The 20,853-nt window shown below is 35.4% G+C and overlaps 1 protein-coding gene across 3 annotated transcripts in view; it reads left to right on the plus strand.

Moving 5' to 3' along the window:
• The window catches only part of LOC122788133 (histone acetyltransferase KAT7-like), a 1,071,811-nt gene that overhangs the window by 961,922 nt on the left and 89,036 nt on the right, over nucleotides 1–20,853 (plus strand). For all 3 annotated transcript variants that reach the window (XM_044055075.1, XM_044055076.1, XM_044055077.1), the window contains exon 13: nucleotides 16,309–16,455. In XM_044055075.1, the coding sequence (XP_043911010.1) occupies nucleotides 16,309–16,455 (147 nt within the window). The remainder of the gene's footprint in view (nucleotides 1–16,308; nucleotides 16,456–20,853) is intronic.

Consider the following 20,853-nt stretch of genomic DNA (forward strand, 5'->3'; position numbering starts at 1 on the left):
TTACTTCACCCCCCCCCCCTTTGAGCCTGCAGCCACTTGTGATTTAAAATTCTTAACTTGGAAGAATGTCTTTTTGGTAGCCATCACATCAGCCAGACGTGTTTCGGAGCTTCAAGCCTTATCAATTAAACCACCTTATTTGATTTTTCATAAGGACAGGGTTTCTGTCACACTGAATCCTTTTTTTCTTCCCAAAGTAGCGTCAAATTAGTAACCTTAACCAATCCATTGAATTACCAGTGTTTTTTCCTCAGTTTTCGAACCAGGCAGAATTCAAATGTCATCAGTTGGATGTGCACAGTTGTATTTCTTTCATTTATACTTCAGGGGGAAGAGATTTATCGTTCCAAGTGAAGGCTCACTCTACCCGGTCTGTATCTACGTCTACAGATTTTCAGGCCAGATTGTCTATGGATATTTGTGCTGCGGCTACTTGGGCATCCCCCTCACACCTTTGTTACTCATTACAAGTTAGATGTGGTATCTAGAGGCAGGTCTTCCTTTGGTTCCACAGTGCTCAGGAGTATATTCCACTAAGCCTCCCAGGATTTAGGTGCTGGGGACCTGTCCCACGGGTAAGAATGTAGGCGAGATTGGACTACATAACATCAAGAAGTTATGTACTCACCATAACATTCGATGTATGTAGTCCATCTCGCCTCACATTCTTACTTTACCCCCCCACCTTCCCCCGTCCTGGAGGATCTAGAGGTTAGGCCTGATTTCAGAATTCCCTTCATTCTTGGTTTGTTCTTCCTTCCTTAGGTGGTGTTATGCATGGAGAGTGAGTGCTGGTGCTCGCAGCAAACTAGATCTGGGGATAGAGAGCAGTGCAGCATGGGATACAATCTTAGCCCAGCCAATTGAAAGACTTCGAGCTAAAGTATGGCCGAGTCGGAGCCGACATTCGGCTACGAGCCCACGGGTAAGAATGTGAGGCGAGATGGACTACATACATCGAACATTATGGTGAGTACATAACTTCTTGTTTCTCAACACAGATCTACTTTTTTCCTTCATCCTCAACTCAGACTGTAACCATAGACACCCGAGACTTGCTTTTGGTGCTGTATCTAAGGAGATGAAAGTTTAGGATCTTATAGAACAAGCCAAATAAATAAATGAAAACATAAACGTCAAAGCAATTGTCACTAATAAATACTCACAAATCGGGTCTTACAGGAAATGATCCATCTGTGAGGAACTCTTCAAGAAGATCTGTTTGATCAAGTCAAAAGAAATTCTTCTCTAGAACTTCTTGCTCAAAGGTCTGGAAGACGGATGTATGACTTCCCAGCCTTTCCTATGACAACCAGTGTTCTAATAAAAATTCATAGGGTCTCTCCAGTGATGATACTGGTAACTCCCTTTTTGCCCAGACAGCAGCGGTTCTCATTTCTTCTCATACTGGACAAGGGAAATTGCCTGAAGCTTCCTCATAGGATGGACTTATTCTCATAAAACAGAGATTGTTTGATATACTCCATCCTTCAATTTCTTCAACTCAGTGTCTGGGTGATAGAATTGTAATACCTTCTAGACATCTGTTTTCTGAGGATGAATAGCATATATTAAAGGAGGTTAAGAAATTTACTACCAGAAAATTATATTGGGTGTAGTCGTAAAGATTTTTTTATTTGGTGTTAAAAGCAAGAATCAGAATCATTTTAAGGCCAGACAACCCCTGGTTCTACAGTATTTTTATGCATTATTATCCTCTGGCCTTTCTTACTCTTCTATCAAGATTCAGTTCTCAGTTATCTCTGCTTTTCTGTCCATGGATCCCCCTCTTTCTGCCTTGTCTCATATGAAACATTTTTAAGGGGGATTTTAGAGCTGTTAGGGCTGTCACAATGGCATGACAGTTAACGTCTCTTCACAACAAGAGGTTCTCTGGTTCGATTTGCAGCTGAGGTGCCTTCTGTATGGAGTCTGTATGTCCTCCCAGTGTTTGTGTGGATTTTCCTCGGGCACACTTTATTTCCTCCCATATTCAAAATGCAGTAGGTGGATTGGACACACTAAATTGGCCGTAGGTGTGTGTGCATGTGTGTATGATATGGAAGAACAAAAGTGTCAGGGCTAGCCACCCGGCAGTGTGAACATTGGCTCTAGATAATTGTCACTGTTCATATGACACCCTGACTCCATAAGTGTAAATGAGGAAAAAGTGGTTGTGGGCGGATGGCTGTATTAGATGGACTTACACATCCATCTGTCTAGAAAACAGGTGTCTCCTTGTTGTGATCTTAATTTTGTACTAGAGACACTTGCACATTTTCCTTTTGAACTTGTTCATTGGGCTGATTTGAAGTTCTTATCTTGGAAAACAGTGTTAGTAATTTCTCTGTGTTTGTGTCTGCAAGAACATTATTTGAGTTACAACTGTGTTATCTTTGACCTAAAATGATTTCAGTGTTTACTTTAGGCCAGGATTTTCATCTCACTGTTTTCTATCCAGAACCAAAAATAGGGAAGGAATAATTCTATATACATTGGATGTTCACAGGTAATTCAGTTACTACACTGACAAGACAAAAGCTTTCAATGATTCTTATCAATTGTTTATTTCATATAAAGGTAAGAAAAAGGAATGATCATTGTCAAAACAGACAGTTTCTAAACGGTAGTTTCATGCAATTTCTTTCTATGGTGTGAATCTAAGCTACAAGTTGATCATCTGTGCACACCTTTTATAGTCACTACAAATCTGAGCAGACTTTGCTAGGACTATTCTCCAGGGGTTATTGGACTCTGATCCTTCTTCCTGATCACTTTTTTTATTTCTAAGCGTTGGTATTAATCCCATGCAGTTTAGTAAACTGCAACAATTCATTGTTCAAAAGTCAAAGGTTGGGGGGCGGAGCCTGAATGGCTAACTGAAAGCATCAGTATTTTAGAGCTCCATATAACTAGTTAAATAAGACAGGAAAAATATTCTTTTTTTTTCTTCAAATCATAAAATCTTATAGATAAAGGACTAATTTACATAATTAGAAACTTTGAAGTTTTGCAAATAATTTCCTGTCAAAAAGCTTGGAGATATATTCACTTGCTGAAAAGAACAACTCAAAGAATTCTCACCAGGATGCTGCCTTAAAAAAAGGAACTACAACAGATGGCATCTACCCTGCAGGAGTTGTCTTTGAAGATGGATGATTTTAAAGAGAACCTGGAAAATCTTAAAACAAGCATTCAAAAACAGGCTGACACCCTCAAGGAAATGCCACAACAACAACGGACAAGGATAACAAGAATAGAGGTTTCTCTAAATGACTTAGAAAGCAGACTTAAGGAAGAGGAAACACAGAAAGAACTGCTTCTTAAACAAAACAATTGGTTGGTTAATAAAGTAGATGACTTGGAAAATAGGGAGAGGAGAAATATCAGGATTTTCGGATTACCTGAAAACACAGAAGGTGAGGATATTATTTCCTTTTTATCAAGCTGGATCCCTGACTTTTTAAATTTAAAAGAATGACTTTCCTTTGGCATTGAAAGGGCACACAGAGCTCTTGGGAAACCTGCCACTAACTCAAACTCTCCTCCTAGGTCAATAATTATCAGATTTCTTTCATACATGGACAAGGAACTGATTTTAACATCTGCTTGGAGGAAGGCACTTCTAAAATATAAACAGATCCTGATGAGATTTGATAATGACTATTCATCTAGAATAATGGAACAAAGGAAAAAAGTGTGGCCAATGATAAAGTTTCTGAAACAAAATAACATCAAGGCACAACTTGCATATCCAGCTAAGATAAGAATACTGTATGCCAATGAGATGAGGACTTTTATCGACTTAGAGGAAGCCTCTTCATTTATTAAAACTAATAATGTGATTACTTTACCAGAAGATATGGATTGGATGTCACCTTCTCTCAAGAGAACAAAAGAAACAAATGTCTGGGCAGATGTCAAAAAGAAACAAAAGACTGATACTGTTACAGCCAAATCTCTCAAAGCATCTACTATGATATGAATTGTTTTAACATTACTTTAAAGGACCAGTTTTACTGCTTGGAATTTAAAACAAAGGTAACTAACTACTGGAATCTTTATCTATATTTTTTGAAAATAGATGACACATGAGAGTTTTCACATTACCTCAGGTATGTAAAACAGGGTACTTTTCTTTCACAGAAGGAAGGTTATATAGCACATTAAATATTTATGCTATAAATCAACATACATAATATATGTGTATTTTCTCTTAATGTTCTCTTTTCTTTCTCTCTCCTCTCTTTTCTCATTATTTATTTTAACTGCTTCTTGTCTCTCTTTCTAATTTTTCTCCTATTTACTATACTAATATAGTCTGTATATATTTAATAACTCACTATCTATACATAGATAAATAATAGTTTAAATCTAGTTTTAAGGTAAACTACTTGGAATAGTGAACTTAATTATTACAATATTTATTAGATTAATGATGGTCACTGTTATGCTTATTGGGATTGGGGACATGTTCAGGATTAACTCTGAAATGTTCCATTCATGTACATATGTCATTTGAATTATTTCCTTGTAATATTAACAAATACATAAAAAAGGAGGGAAAAAGTACTGTTGGTTAAGAGAAGTAAAGCTTTCTTCACATTCTGTTTGCATTGCCATAGCAACAGTAAACAATTGCTGCAGTTTCTAAGGACACTGTGAATCTACGAAGTGCATTTCGCCTCACAGATAACAAATAATAAGAAAAGGTAATTTGGTTTAGTTATTAAAATGAAAAACAACCTAAACAAGGTAAAATAAATACATAATAGGATTATTTGTAAATATTTTATGATTTATCCTCACAGGATTACATATTCCTGGAAACACAACTGAAATGTTCCCAAACTACATGTGCACTGAAATGTAGCTGCTTGATTAAAATGTATTACTCATTTTAACAAGCTGATTTCACAAGCTGTCTGCACTGTAAAAGTTACATTTTATGTGTTACTTGAAATTGTCAGTCGCTAGGGCATATGAAAAGATACAGGTTACTTTTTGCAAAGTTACCTTTGCAGTTACCTCACACTCTGTGCAAACTCACTTGGTAACTGATAGCTATTAATTTAAAATATCAGTTTAAATATTAAATGTGCCCTTGAAATGCTATTGACATTTTGACAAAATATAATCTGAACTGTAAAATGAATGACTTGAAAGAAGTGAAGTAATGCATAGATTTCAAAGACAGTTCTTGACACTACAGTAAAAGTAAAAATATATATTCACAAGGAAGTATTGTAATGTTTTAGTCTTCCAGTTAAAATAGCTTACTGTCAACATCTTGCAATATCAGAAAGTTTGAAGAGCTAGGAAATTACTATTCTTTGTCTTTATAATGATTATTAGACAGATGTTAGACTCTGCTTAGTTTAATGAATTGTGACATGTTTATGAGGAAAAGTGGACTCAATTACTCACATTGGACTACACATTCCTGGAATCTCAACTGAAATGTTCCCAAATTACTTGTGAATTTAAATGAAACTGCCTGATTAATAAGCATGATTTACTTTAACAACCTAAATCCATAAGCTATGTGCTCTGTATATGTTACATTATATATGTCACTTACATATGACAGTCTCTATAGGGCACGAAAAAATACATATTATTTTTGCAACAATGCTATATTTGCACTAACCATACATTCTAAACTAACTCAATTGGCAACTGACAAGTTATTTATTTGAAACATCAGTCTAAATATTAATTGTGCCCTTGAAATATTGTTGCCGTTTTGACAAAACAAAACCTGAATTGAAAAAGGAATGATTTGAAGAAGTGAAGTATTGTACAGATTTCAAAGACAGCTATTGACACTACAATATAAGTAGAAATGTATACATGCAAGGAAAAATTGAAATGCTTAATACTTTTAGTTAAAATAGCTTATTGTTAACTTTTTGCTTTATCAGAAAATTTAAAGAGCTAGGAAATTATTTCTAATTTGTCTTTATAATGTTTACTAAACTGATGTTAGTCACTGACTTGTTTAATGGATTGTCATGTATAAGACGGACTACTGAATGTTATTTCCATTTACCTGTGTTTGCTGAATTTCTTTTATTAGTACTGATTTAAAACAAGGGAAAGAAAGGTGGAAATGCAGTGGTTAGCATTGCCGCCTCAGCAAGAGGCTTAAGAGTATTCTAACTGCCCCGAGAACTCTCTAAGATGCTCTAAATACTATTTGATTAATACTTACCTTAGGTAAGTATTGATTACCATATAGGTACCTTCACATTCATTCTAGACCTGATGTGATTACCCATTCTGGAAGCAGAAGGTGCCCTATGCAGGATGGGAATTTTCAGGGTGTTCATATTTCATTCTTAGACTCTGCTTTGTAAATCTATAAATCAAATGTGCGGAAAAGGTGACTGCACACTAACCGGAATGTAAGCCTCAGAAGAAGAACAAGTACTGATTTAAAACAAGGGAAAGAAAGGGAAGGGAAATCTATGTTTTTGGTCAAGGGAGAAGAGGCTTAAGAGTATTCTAACTGCCCCGAGAACTCTCTAAGATGCTGTAAATTCATATTTCATTGGTAATCACTCGTCTCCTGTAGAGGTAAGTATTGATTACCATATAGGTACCTTCACATTCATTCTAGACCTGATGTGATTACCCATTCTGGAAGCAGAAGGTGCCCTATGTAGGATGGGAATTTTCAGGGTGTTCATAGTTCATTCTTAGACTCTGCTTTGTAAATCTATAAATATGTAAAAGCACTGCACACTAGAATGTAGGGCGCCTCTACTCAGAGTCAGAATACCACTGATAAGCCATGTCTTTTCATAAGTGTATGTTGAAGTTGGTGAGCTGAAGAGTGGGAAAGTAAAGGAAGACAGTACATCTACTGTAAATTCATATTTCATTGGTAATCACTCGTCTCCTGTAGAGTCCTTGTAGTCAAATTATTTTAGTAATAATCTATTTGTTGTTGGCTTATTCAGTATATGCTCCTCTGTTGCATTTAATGTATCCAAAATGACATATCTGACATGTTTGGGATCTCTTAAGGGTAACTAAATATTGGATATTTTCTAAGTCAACATAATAATTGTTTACACTACTAACATTCCATCCTGATATATAAAAAACTATAAAGCAGTAATAGAATAATATAGAATTTCATATCTCTTTTAAGAAAATTCTCCATATAATAATTTAACATATGGAGCTCAGTTGATATTGTTGGTTAAAGGTATGAGTGATAATCCAATAGATCTATCTTTATCTATTGGATTAGGAATGACTTTCATTCCATGTTTAATGGGAAATTCATATTTACTTGTATATGATACTTTAGAATTAATGTTTTATAGAAGTACTTTTTTAAAGCCTGACCAGAATTTTACCCTACTTGTATTTAAAAAAGAAAGAACATTAAATTACACTCCCAAGTTTGCACACATAAAAATAACATCCAGTGTTATCGGAGAATATGGTGTAACTACTATAATCAAAATAAAAAAAGAAGCAAAAAGTTTCTTCCAGCAATAACTTGAAATGGATTTAACATTCTTATCATTAAATACCAATGGCTTAAATAATGCAAATAAAAGATCAAACTTACTAAAATATTTATAAATACCAATGGCTTAAATAATGCAAATAAAAGATCAAACGTACTAAAATATTTAAATGTAATTAAGGCACAAGTAGTATTTCTCCAGGAAATGCATTTTAAGACTAATGATAGCTTTATTTGGAACCCTAAGGACTATACAGTCTTAGCTCAATCCTCCTATAGAACAAAGACAAAAAGAGTATCAATTCTGTGGAAGAAAAACATAATCACTCCAAAAGTTATTTATAAATATGAAGACAAAGAAGGTCTACTAGCATTTGTTATAATTAAATTTAATAACAGAATATGGACCTTAGCTAATCTATATTGGTTCCCAGGAATTGGAGCAGGAATGGTTAAAAAACACCTTGATTTTATTTCCAACCAGTTATAAAGGAAATCTTATACTGGGAGAAGACTTTAATTGTACCTTAGAAGCTTCTGAAACCACCAGGAAGTCTTTTCGCATAGCAACTATTTCAAAATCCTTAAAAAAATTGATTGATTCATTTCATTTGATACTTTTAAAGTAAAAGACGATAAATCCTTATTATGTTCCCATAAACACCATAGATTTGGAACACAAACTAGAATAGACAAATTATTCGTAGTTCAAGATTTACAAACAAAAATCCTCAACTTCTCAATAGTTCCATGCCCCTTCACAGATCATGACTCCTTGATAAGCTCCAAATAGAGTTTAAACCTTTAATCCTCTCAACTAGAATCCCATCATATATCATGAAAATTAAAGAATTCAGACCCTGGATGTTGTCAGAACTACAATTATTTCTTGAAATTAATAATACAACAGAAATCAGTAGAGTCATGGTTTGGGACTCATTAAAAGCATATTTATTTAGTAAGACCCTTAGCTGGTACAAAAACAAAGTTAGAGAGTGGGAATCTGAATAATTAGACTTGCAAACCAGACTCTTGACAGCAAAATCTAAAAAAAAAATCAGAATTGTCCAGAAGTCAAAAAAGAAATGGAAGAATTAAATAAAAAATATAATGAAATTCTAACGCACAAAACTTCTCTAGCCTTGGAAAAATTAAAAAATAAACTCATTTGTCACCTCCCCCAGATATCTACATAACTTATCTACAAGAATTAAAATACAGTCTAAAGCAAATAACATTAGTAGTATATATCATGAAAAGAAAGGGAAAAAGTATCAGATATAGGAGACATCCTTGAAGCATTTCTGTTCCATTATATGGAACACTTCAAAAAAGAAGATTTAGATACCAACCAAATAAACCTAGATACAAACCTTATCAATATAAAAAAAAATCCCGAAAACAAAACTAGACCTGCAAAAACCTATATCCTACAAAGAAATTGTTGACAAGATAAAAGAAAGTAAATCTAACAAAGCTCCAGGGATAGATGGTATAATTACAGAAATTTATAAACTCTTCCCTTCAACAGTAATCTCCCTTTTCATAAAACTTTGCTAGAAGTCCAGTCAGAAGCAAAAATACCACCCTCATGGAAATATTCTCTCATAACACCAACTCTAAAAGATAATAAACCATCAGACCTTTGCACCTCATACAGACCTATATCATTACTGAATAACGATTACAAAATATTCATGTCAATACTAGCTAACAGAATGAAAATCTCACTTTCAAGGACAATTAATAATGATCAAACTGGATTTTTATATAACAGGCACACACATGATAATATTAAAAGGATACTTACTCTTATAGATTATGTGAATAAAAAAGATAGAGAAACACTTGTAATCGGATTAGACATAGAAAAAGCCTTTGATTCCCTCAACTGGAATAGGGTGGCACAGTGGTGCAGTGGTTAACATTGTCACCTCACAGCAAGAGGTTCTCCGGTTCGATTCTCGGCTGGGGTGCCTTCTGTGTGGAGTTTGCATGTTCTCCCTGTGTTCGCGTGGGTTTCCTCCGGGTACTCCGGTTTCCTCCCACATTCCAAAGACATGCATCTGGAGCATTTCTCCCCGGGCCTCCGCTGAAAACAGGCTCTGTGGAACCTAGTCGGACATTCCCGGTCAACAAATGTTAAATAAAAATTAAATAAAATAAAAAAACTGGGAATATCTATTTAAAACTTTAGCATTATTTGAACTTCCTCCTCCCTTCATCTTATTACTAAAAAACATATATATTAATAACCTAGCCTACATTAAATTAGGTCCTTTCACCTCAGAATATATCCATATAACAAAAGGTACTAAACAAGGATGCCCCCTTTCTCCTATTTTATTTGCTTTGGCTATAGAAATACTTGCAGAAATAATACGCAATAATCCAAGAATAAAAGGAATAGAAGTCTATGACCAGTACATATCTAAAATAATGCTTTTTGCTGATGATATTTTATTAACCATATCAAACTCCAGAGAGTCATTAGGAGAGCTAGAAGAAGTAATGGAGAAATTTTATAAGATTTCATGTCTACACTTTACTAGATCAAAATCAAAATTTCTATTTTTAAATAAGAAAAAAGAACTACAAGTTACAGATAAATCCATCATAGGAAAACAAGAACTTACGCTAAATTATTTAGGAATAGTGTTATGCAAAAATATAAACGAAACAATAATAATAAATTATAAAAACATTGAAACAATAAAAATATGTATAGAAAAGTGGAACAAAATTATATTAACTTTTAAAGACAGATTGCAATTAATAAAAATGGTCTTATTGCCAAAAATACTATATGTGTAATTAGTAATACAGCTAATTCCTGAAAGATGCATTCTTAAAGAAATAAACTCATGTTTAATAAATTTTTTATGGTAGCCCAAAAAGAATAAAGTTGCTGTAACTCATCACATTAGACCCTGGAAACAAGGAGGATTGAACTTCCCAGAAATAGAAACGTATATAAAAGCATCTGTGCTTAAAACTACAATAGACTGGATAAATCCAAATTATTTTGCCAACTGGAAAGAATTAACAATGGCTATATTAACAAATGAATTTAATCTGTTAAAAAAAATGTAATAGTAGACAAATCAAACAAACCCTGGTACATACTATGCATAAGTATACAATATAATATAACAAAAGCTTCTAAAACAACACTGATTAATCATTACATCACTTCCTTTAGGAAACTTATCAGTGCAAACATAGATCTAAAACTTTGGTTTGACCTTTTAACCCCATTTACCATCACTAAGAACTTTCCTCACAAAATATATAGGGAAACAATAACCTCCTGGGAACAAAATTGATTCTTATGCTGGTTTCAATGTGTAAATAAATTAAATGTTTTAGATATACATATGGTAAAAACTGCTTGCAATATTCCAACACAGGACTGGTTAACCTTACAAAGCATTATAATGTACACTCAAGATTTATGCAGATTAATTAATAATTCCTCATTTAAAGATATTCCAAATCTAATAAGTTTTCTGTATGAATTTATATATAATAGTTGTGAAAAGAAAAATTCAATTTCAAATCTATATAAAGAATTAATAACATATAAAACAATTTCAAACCATCATACTGGCAGTTCTTAACAAAAGGTCAGTCATTGCAGTTAACAGAAGAAATTAAAACTAACACCTTACAATCAGTTAATTACACCTCTAACACACAGTACTGGAAAATATTTAACTAGAAATACTTACACAGAGCATTTTTAACACCAGACAGAATTAAAAAGATCAGTACTACTACAAATGTTTTTTGCTGGAGGTGTGAAAAGTCAAATAAAGCATACTGGATTCATATTTTTATGAATGTAATAAAATTAAATAATATTGGAATGGAATCAGTCATTTTTTACAAGCTTTATTTAATGAATCCTTTACCTTAACTAAAGTATTGATAATTCTAAATGTAAATGAAGGTCCCTACCTGAATAAGACAAATGTGTATTTGTTATGGACAGTACTTGCTATATCTAGGAAATGCGTAGCCAGAAGGTGGAATTCAAATGCACCCCCAACCTTGGAAGAATTCTACACTTTACTGAAGACAATCGCATTGATAGAAATAAAAATTAAAGAACTACGAATCTATCCCAGGGCACTGGTAAATAATCCTTGGACAAAATTTATATCTTTGTTGGACACTCTGCAATAATCAATATTGTATCTCTGATAACTGATCTGTTAATTCTAAATTTAATAACATACAGTGTTTATAATTGAAAGTCAGGCTATTGTAAATATTGTATATATTTGTTTAAAATGATATTTAAAAATATTATGTAAATGTTATTTTAATTGAAAATAAAAAAAAAATATTTGAGGAAAACAAAAATCAAAGGTTGAATGTCCTAGGAAGCTTTACAAAAGTTTGTCAAGAATAATTAAGTAGTTATACATACCTTTGTCAAACCATTGGTCCACTACACCCTAAAATGCATTTAGACTTCCAGTTTTTCTAACGTCTATGCAAAGTATTCCATAGTTTACCAGTTCTTCCAGGAAAGTATCTTGTCACTGTAATAGTGATGGTTCACAAATAAACAGTTGTTTCTGTTTCCCCTTTACATGAGCTCTAAATTCACTTCCCAGTGTTGCTGCCATGGTGTCATCATTCACACATTTGTAGATTAGAATTAAATCTACTCTTACCAATCTATGCATAAATGAAGACAATAACAACTTTTTTTCTTTTCTCATAACACAGCTGCTTAACTCTAGTGATCTGTCATGTAAAATATCTTTTGATTCTTTCCAGCCTGTAATACTGAGAGTGATTATAATCACATGAAACATAAGTCTTATTACAGCCTTGTAGATAAGTCATGGAACATTTTCTTCCCTACTAGTTATGCTTAGTAAGATATCCTTTATGATTTTGTAGAAGTTGCTAGTTGTCACTTGTACATTATCCCCATACAAAAGTCCCCTTGTTACAATAAAAAAAAGTTGGAACTTCATCTTCAGCCCTTACTTAACTCCCAGCTGTGCAAATGAGCTGCAAAACATTAGCACATCTCTCCTTTTCAGCCTCATTCCTCTTCATCCTCATCACTGCCCAGCTCCTTCCATATCCTCCTCCTCCTACCTGTACTGCAACTCCCTCCATATCCTCCTCATACCTGTATTGTAACTCCCTTCATATCCTCCACCTACTTGTACTGTAACTCCCTCCATATCCTCCTCCTATCTGTGCTGTAACTCCCTACATGTCCTCCTCCTACCTGTACTGTAACTCCCTCCACACCCGCCTCCTACCTGTACTGTAGCTCCCCAATACCCTCTTCCTACCTGTACTGTAACTCACTCCATGTAGTCCTCCTCCTACCTGTACTGTAACTCACTCCATATCCTCCTCCTACCTGTACTGTAACTCCCTCCATATCCTCCTTCTACCTGTACTGTAACTCCCTCCACTTCCCCCTCCTACCTGTACTGTAGCTCCCCAATGCCCTCCTCCTACCTGTACTGTAACTCCCTCCACATCCCCCTCCTACCTGTACTGTAACTCCCTCCACATCCCCCTCCTACCTGTACTGTAGCTCCCCAATACCCTCCTCCTACCTGTACTGTAACTCCCTCCACATCCCCCTCCTACCTGTACTGTAGCTCCCCAATACTCTCCTCCTACCTGTACTGTAACTCCCACCACATCCTCCTCCTACCTGTACTGTAGCTCCCCAATACTCTCCTCCTACCTGTACTGTAACTCCCCCATACCCTCCTCCTACCTGTACTGTAACTCCCTCCACATCCCCCTCCTACCTGTACTGTAGCTCCCCCAGTACCCTCCTCCTACCTGTACTGTAACTCCCTCCATATCCTCCTCCTACTTGTACTGTAACTCAAACCGCTTTCTCCCTTTTGTTAAACTCCTTCAACCTCAAGTACCTTGTCTTCTATTTTCCAACTCTAGTTGCCTCACCACCATACCTCTTGTAAGAGATATTGCTTTCTGTTGAAAATAACAATATGGCTGTCTGTATACTTTTGTTAAATTTGAATTGCAGTTCTCCCTCTTTTGAAAAATTTTGCAAAGACTGTTGTATATTATTGCCTTTCAAATGTTAGTGTCAGTCTGTCTATTAATGTTGTTTGTACACTGGAGACTTTTTATTACCAGGCCTCCACTGAAAATTGTCCTGTGTCCAGTCAGATTTTCCTGGTAAACAAAAGCAATACCTAATTAATAATATCCAAATCTTTAATCTTCTCGCTTTCAGGTTTAAAGTTATTTATAGTCTATAGGTGATGATGATGATGAGGTGACAGAGGGTTTTTTTTGCCAAAATTGTAATACTTTTCTTTTCCTGACATTAGAGTGCATTTGTTTTTTCAACAACCATAAGTATAAGGCGTCCACAAATCCCTGCAACTTACCTTGATCCTTTATTGAGTTCACAATTCTCGCACTGTTTGAGTCATCAGCAAACTGGATAATCCATATTCCAGTATCTCCTGGAAAGTCTGACATGAATAACGTAAACAAAATCCGTCCTAGATCTGACCCTTGGTGTACAGCCACAGTGAAAGGTGTAATCATATATGTAGAATCATCTGTTTTAACTCTAAATTTTCTGCTGGTGATCCAAGTAGATAACCCACTTAATAATATACCCACTGGTATTATTTTTACACATTGTCATCATATTCTGACCATCATATACCTTGTTGAAGTGCAAGTAAATTACTCTGTCAGTCCCATATCTACTGCCTCACAAATATTTTGATAAAAAATTTAGATTTGATACACAAAACTATCCCTCACAGAATCCATGGTGGTAAATATCCAGGCTGTGTTTTAGTTTCTTGATTATTAGTTCAGAAATTAACTCACTCAAAACAGTGTTCCAGTAATGCATGTCATACTAATGGGGTGATTGTTTTGCCTCCTTCAGATATTGACATTACCAAAGCAGACTTCCATATTTGCGAAATAAATCCTGTTTCTAGACTTCCTTGGAGCAGTCTATGCAGGCATGTAGCCACTAGATCTATATTACTCAAAAACAACCCTTTTAGGACATCTGGCTCTGCTCCAGTGTTATTTTCTTTTGTTTAGAGCTTCCATTACCATTCTAATATGTTGAGAGAATGATCTCGTCCTTCATTTTAACTGATGATGTCTTTTTTTTCCTTTTTAATAGTTCTGAAAATATAAATATCAATTGAGTTTTATTGGTAATCCAAGTATCTTCTTTTATAGTGCTGTCACTATGGGCATCCTTTCTATGATTCCATTAAGTGTCAGTCTAGAGCTCTATTTTCTACTATATTGGATAACAACCGATATTCGTATTTTTTCTTATTAACTTCCTAGAATTATTGAATACTTCTTGATATTTATTTTTATTGTTCTGGCTAGGACCATTCCTAAACTTAATCCATAGTTTATTTTCTTTTTGAGTTTTTCCAACTTCATTGTCCACCATTCATTACTTTTTCTGCTATGTTTAGATGCCCTCATATATGGCATATAGGAATTAATTACTGAATACATGTGATCATAAAAAGTATCTCAACACTCTGAAACAGTCTTGTGTCTCCTAACTTTTAACCAGTCCAATGCAGATAGTTCCCTTCTAATAGCTACATAATATGCTTGGTTACATTTAATTTTTCTTTTTTATAATATGTAAACATTTCTTAAATTTAATTTAGTCCTGAGCCTGGTAACTCCTGCCCAATTTGACAGGTATTTACAGCCACACCTTCTTTAATCCATACATCATCCAATATCACATCATTTGCAGTAGTACATTACTATTGGTAATAATTGGACTTGTACTACTATTACTCAAAGTTAAATTAGCCCATTTCACTTTTGGCACGTTAAATCCCTTGTTGCCATGCCATAACCCTGTTGGAAATATTTTTCCATACTGGAGCAAAATTCACCAAAATTATTTCTAGGCTGATTAGAGAAGTAGTATTGTGTAATAATAATAATAATAATAATAATAATAATAGGTTCATAGGTGTCTACTAGGCTAATGGCCCTGGAGCCTTTACAAGCCTAGCCCATAGGATTAACCTGGCATCCTGCCACCCAACCTTAGTTCCTAGAGCCTCTGTTGAGTAGATCCACTGGAGTGATCCCCGGGTGAATTTTCTATTTCCAATCCACTCATCAAGATTTCTCTTGAAGAGAGCCAGTGATTTGTTAGCCGGGTAGGCCCACTGGACACACAATTCCTTTTCAGGGACAACCTGGAAGCAGTGCCTGGTTAAGTCTGGTTAAGTGACTTGCTCAAGGTCACACAGAAGGCAGATGAGGGCTGAAGAATTAAATCTGTACCACTGGAACTGCAGCTCATGGTCTTAACCCCTTGTGCTAACTACTAGACATAACAGTATATATTTGAAAAGATCCCCTTCTTTTTGCAAAGTATCATGCCAGTGTGTAGATATGTCTCAGTTCCCTTTCTCCTAGCACATACAGATTTAGCAGGGCTGTAGCCTCTCTTTCTCTGAAGCAAGAGCGTTCCGAATGTTTGGCTGTATAACCACTGACTTTGTACTGCTCTCCTCAAGCTGCACAGCAATTAGGGCATGTAGAAGGTGCCCTAAAACTTTAAAAACTGTCCAGTTGTCCAGTCCTTGGTAGCATATGTCCCATATAACTGCTGCAGCAGTGACCTTTTCAAGCATCTACTGTTATGGTAAGTTTACCTATACAACTGTACTTTTCCTTCTAATGACACATGTCAGGGTAGCTGTTGTGTAGAAAGTGAAAAATGCTGATTTATCTTAAGTCAGTGGTTAACTGAACTTGGGACTTTATTTTAGGTTATCTGCTGTCAAAAGTGGAAGAAAAAGTTGGGTCTCCAGAACGTCCACTTTCTGATTTAGGCCTTATTAGCTATCGCAGTTACTGGAAGGAGGTGTTGCTTAGATATCTTCATAACTTCCAGGGCAAAGAGATCTCCATCAAAGGTGAGTAGATTGGTGCTAGTAGAGTGCAAAGTGACTTTTTAATGTGATAACATTATTAAAATACTCGATAAATGGACATTAAGTTTGAGAATCCATTATAAATTGTAGGTCTGCATATACTTAAATTTTGCATTAATTTAAAACTGCAGTCTGTAGGAATACCACATTTGAAGAGTGTTGCTAGGACTAAGCATATCCTTGTCCCTTCAGCATAGAGGAATGAAGCCCTGACAAAAAGCCAGGTGACCCTTATTCGACTACCGGCATGGGCAGTGGAGGGATTGGATGAAGGAGGATGGCTTGAGCTGCCAACTCCCCCATTCTGTGGGGATAGCGGCAACCTGGCTGCCACAGTAGACATGCTTACTGCTAGGTAGGGAATCACTTATGGAAGAGGTCAGGCCGAACTTGCTGTGTAAATCTGCATATGCACAGCTGAGTTGGGGGTGATATCTATTTATTTTATTGACATCTGTTTACAGGGAAAGTCCGACTGGATAATTTTATCCATTTTCAGCAGAGGCTTGGGGAGAAAATCTCTACAAGTAAAATCAATAGAAAATGTATGTGCATGGTTAAAAATTGACATCATATTACAATATACTGCAAGTATATAACATGTAGAATAGTATGCATACATCATCAATAAAACAAGATAAATACAATATCATGTAGCACTGAAATATGGTGGCATGTTATAAGTTTGAAAGTTTATTACTCACTCAGAAAGCAAATATCAGAGTGGAAAATTCAAACAATGGATAAGGAGAAAAGGAAGAGATGGGAAAATGAGAAACGTATTTGTTAGATAAGTGTAGTATATATGGGAGGCAGGAGAAGTAAAGAAACTAGGTGAGATTAAAAATAAGGGAATAAAGGGTAAGAGATATAAAAACAAGTAAAAGGAGAGATACGATGTCTATAGGCATTAGAGGAAAAGGAGCTGACATTTTAGCCAGGAGAGTAGCAAGTATAAAGTCAGGAGTCAGAGAGGAATTCTTTTAGTTGCAGCTCAAATAAATGAATGTTATGTATTGACCTGATTGGTGCAGTGATCATATTCCAGGGTTTTGCTACGCAGTGCGAGTACAGACTTTGACCACAGTTTCTGTAAGGCTTATAGATGTCAAGTACACTTTTGTCAGAAAATCAAAGGTGACAGTTTGGGAGATAGTGGTGGAGAATTGTATTTATAGCTGGGCAGGATGTGGGATTAAATGTAATTTTTTGTGTTAAGACAAATTGGTGATTATTTAGTTGGTGCGATAATTCTAGCCAATTTAGTCTTAGTCCACAACAGTGATGTGTTCTGTGATTTGTATGAGCTGCATGTCTAGCTACCGTGCAGACCTCTCAACCATACCGAATTCCTCAGTGTTTACCAGTTTTGAGGACAAAAGAATGGGGTGCCACGAATTCCCGAGTGGCCCCTTTAATTCACAATTTTTTTTTTTTGTTTTTATTTTTTATTTATTTACCTTTTTTTTTTGTACTATAACTTTAAATGTATGTCTGACGTCACCACACATTGTCAGCCTAAAGGGGGTGTGCATTCGTGAATGACACCAGCTTCATTGGAGTGTTGTTTTAAACTGTTTTAGAGGGAAGGGAATATAGCGGCAATTGCATTGCCTACTGATCTGGCTACATTCTGCTGGTCAGGTAAGAAAAAAATGAATGTGTATTTTAGCACAGCACATCAGAAATCTAAAAGTATTAAACAGAGTGTTTCATCAGTGCATTGTGATTTAAGGGTGTTTGTGTGTGTCCGGCGTCCAGACTGACACAGTACATGGAGCTGACGTGGTGCCATGTACTGAGTCAGTTTGAGAAATCTATTGCCGCAGAAGTTACTGTTTGTTCAGTGCATACATGCGATTTCAGAAAGCTCTGTATAAGCAAGTAAGCAGCTGTGTGTTGAAATCTCTATTTTAAGGTAACTCCATGTGTGTGAAGCTAACCGGTCCGGTCTACAGAAATATATAAGCAAGTAAGCAGCTGTGTGTGTGACCGTGTGTTGAAATCTCTATTTTAAAGCAACAGCAACTCTGTGTGTGTGTGAACTGTGAAGCTAGCAGGTCCGTGCTACAGAAATTTCTATTTTAAAGCAGCTCCATGTGTGTGAAGCAAGCAGTTTTAAGCAAAGCAGCTCTGTTCCGTTTTACAGTATGTGTGATGCTTTGTTTAAACGGAGCTGCTTTAAATAGAGATTTCACTTACACACACACACTGTAAAATGGAAAGCGCCATTCCGTTTTACAGAAATCTCTATTTAAGCAGAGCTGTCTGATGTGTGTGTGTGTGTGAGAAATCTTTTTAAAGCAGCTCTGTACTGTATTAGTATTGCTTAACAGTTGCACGCTGTTGCTGTAACGTATTTAAACAGTCGTTTACAAAATTCACATCAGTCGTCAGATAAAAGTCCCAACAAACACATTTAAAAAAAATCAGTCATGGGTGCTAAGCCATCCTCCACTTGAAAAGCTAATATAAACATTTTTAAGGAATTGCATTTCTGCAGGACAACTTTTATTCATTTTTTTCATACATGTTGCCCCCCCCCCGAATTGTTTTTATTTTTATGGTAAACCAGTGAAAAGTGGTCTTTGGCATTAGAACATGGTGGGTTTTGCATCACACATTATTTTCTAAACTATTAACTTGGGTAACATGAGAATAACGTCTGATTCTGTTACATATTTTTGCACTGTCCCTTCAGGAACTTTTGGTTCTTTGGTAAATAACTGAGGTTCAGGCTGTGATGACAGACTTTTTTTTTTACTTTTATGTAAAATGCATGCTGATGTTCACTAAAAGCTTCTCACAGGTGTTGGTAGTGACTTGGCCAGTAAATACTAGCATCTTCATTCTTGCACACAACTTTTGCTTTAGTTTTGAACAGCTTTTGATCTAGTGTTCTCCATTATGTCCTGTGTGTGTAGCATCATACATTAGTGTAGTATGGGTTAAACATCCCACATGGTGTTTAGTATAACAGATATGTTAAGATGGTGATTAGCAGTTTCCTTTGACAAAACCATGATCAAAGTTATTCAACTGTCAGTCATTAATAAAAAAATTATAATTTAGAGTGCATATAACAACAGAAACATGTATCAGCATAAGATATGATATTAAAATGCATTTAAATTGAGCTTTGCATTTAAAGACTGCTTCACAAAAGTGAAAGGAACCAGAGGGGGGATGTCCTTTCTCTTGCTTTCTTCAGCAATGGAACTGTGATGGAATTGACAGATTTAATAATCCAGAAAGAAAAATGTTTTAATTGCAGGATTATTGTTTCACCCAATAGTGATACAGTTTGCAGTACATTGTTAAATCAAAACACAGATGTCTGGGTGATGCCTGTTAAGCAAGCAGTCTTGCAAAGTATTTAATGACACACTTGGAAGCAGTGCACATTAAAACTCAAATGATTAGCATTGCCAGCCATTTTTTTGAGTGGCTCTGTTCCACAACATTTATTTTGCTGGCAAATCATTGTGGCATCACTGATGTTTTGAGTTTCAGATTAATACTTCTTCAGAAATTTCATGCTAATAATATCCTATTCCAGCAACTTTAATTATATTTATAAGATGAATGTTTTAAAATCTTTCCATATTTTATGCCTTTGTCCCACTTATTTTAGACTTTGTCCAGACTAATATATTGCAGCCACCAATCTTTCAATCTTGCTTCTGCTGTAATGCAAAGACACTTTGTTTACAACAGGACATGCTGGAGGGACAGGTTCATCACCCAGAGGCCAGAGACTATCCATACTCTGGAATAAGCTTCCTATCCATGTCAAGCAGACCACCTCGAAACTTTGCATTTGAAAGTTGGTATCCTAAAATTCCATGTGGGGTGGGTGGGGCTACATAATTATGTATGCACATTTTATGTTAATCAACGTACCGATTTGTACCTATTTTTCATGTGCTTTGCCCAGATTTTTAATGTTTCCAGGTTGAGAGGTATGCTACCGTGTAGTAACACTGTTCTAGTTTATATTTTAGGGTGGCCTGGAGATTAGTCAAGATGGGAGGACCATATAATATAGAGGGGAGTAGGTATGTAGTGGCAAGTGTGACTCTGGTGAATGCAGTATGGAATTTTTTGCCTCTGTACAGTATTCATTGTTTTTTGAGAGTTTGTTTATATTGCACTGCATGTGCAAGTCATAGTTGATTCTGCCATCTACTGTAACCCCCAGCAGTTTTGTATGAGGCACTACTTCAGTTGGCATATTGTCTGGGAATGTGATCTTAAAATTATTTTTCTCATGGGTAAGTGTTTCGGGGGAAAAATAAAAGAAGTTTGTGTTTTGTCTGCCTATTGAACAAGAGATGCTTGTTGTATAGCAGCATGAGATTGTGTATAAATATATTAAGT

The sequence above is a fragment of the Protopterus annectens genome, chromosome 13.part0 (assembly GCF_019279795.1).
Source record: "Protopterus annectens isolate FY-2018-M chromosome 13.part0, PAN1.0, whole genome shotgun sequence".
NCBI lineage: Eukaryota > Metazoa > Chordata > Ceratodontiformes > Protopteridae > Protopterus > Protopterus annectens.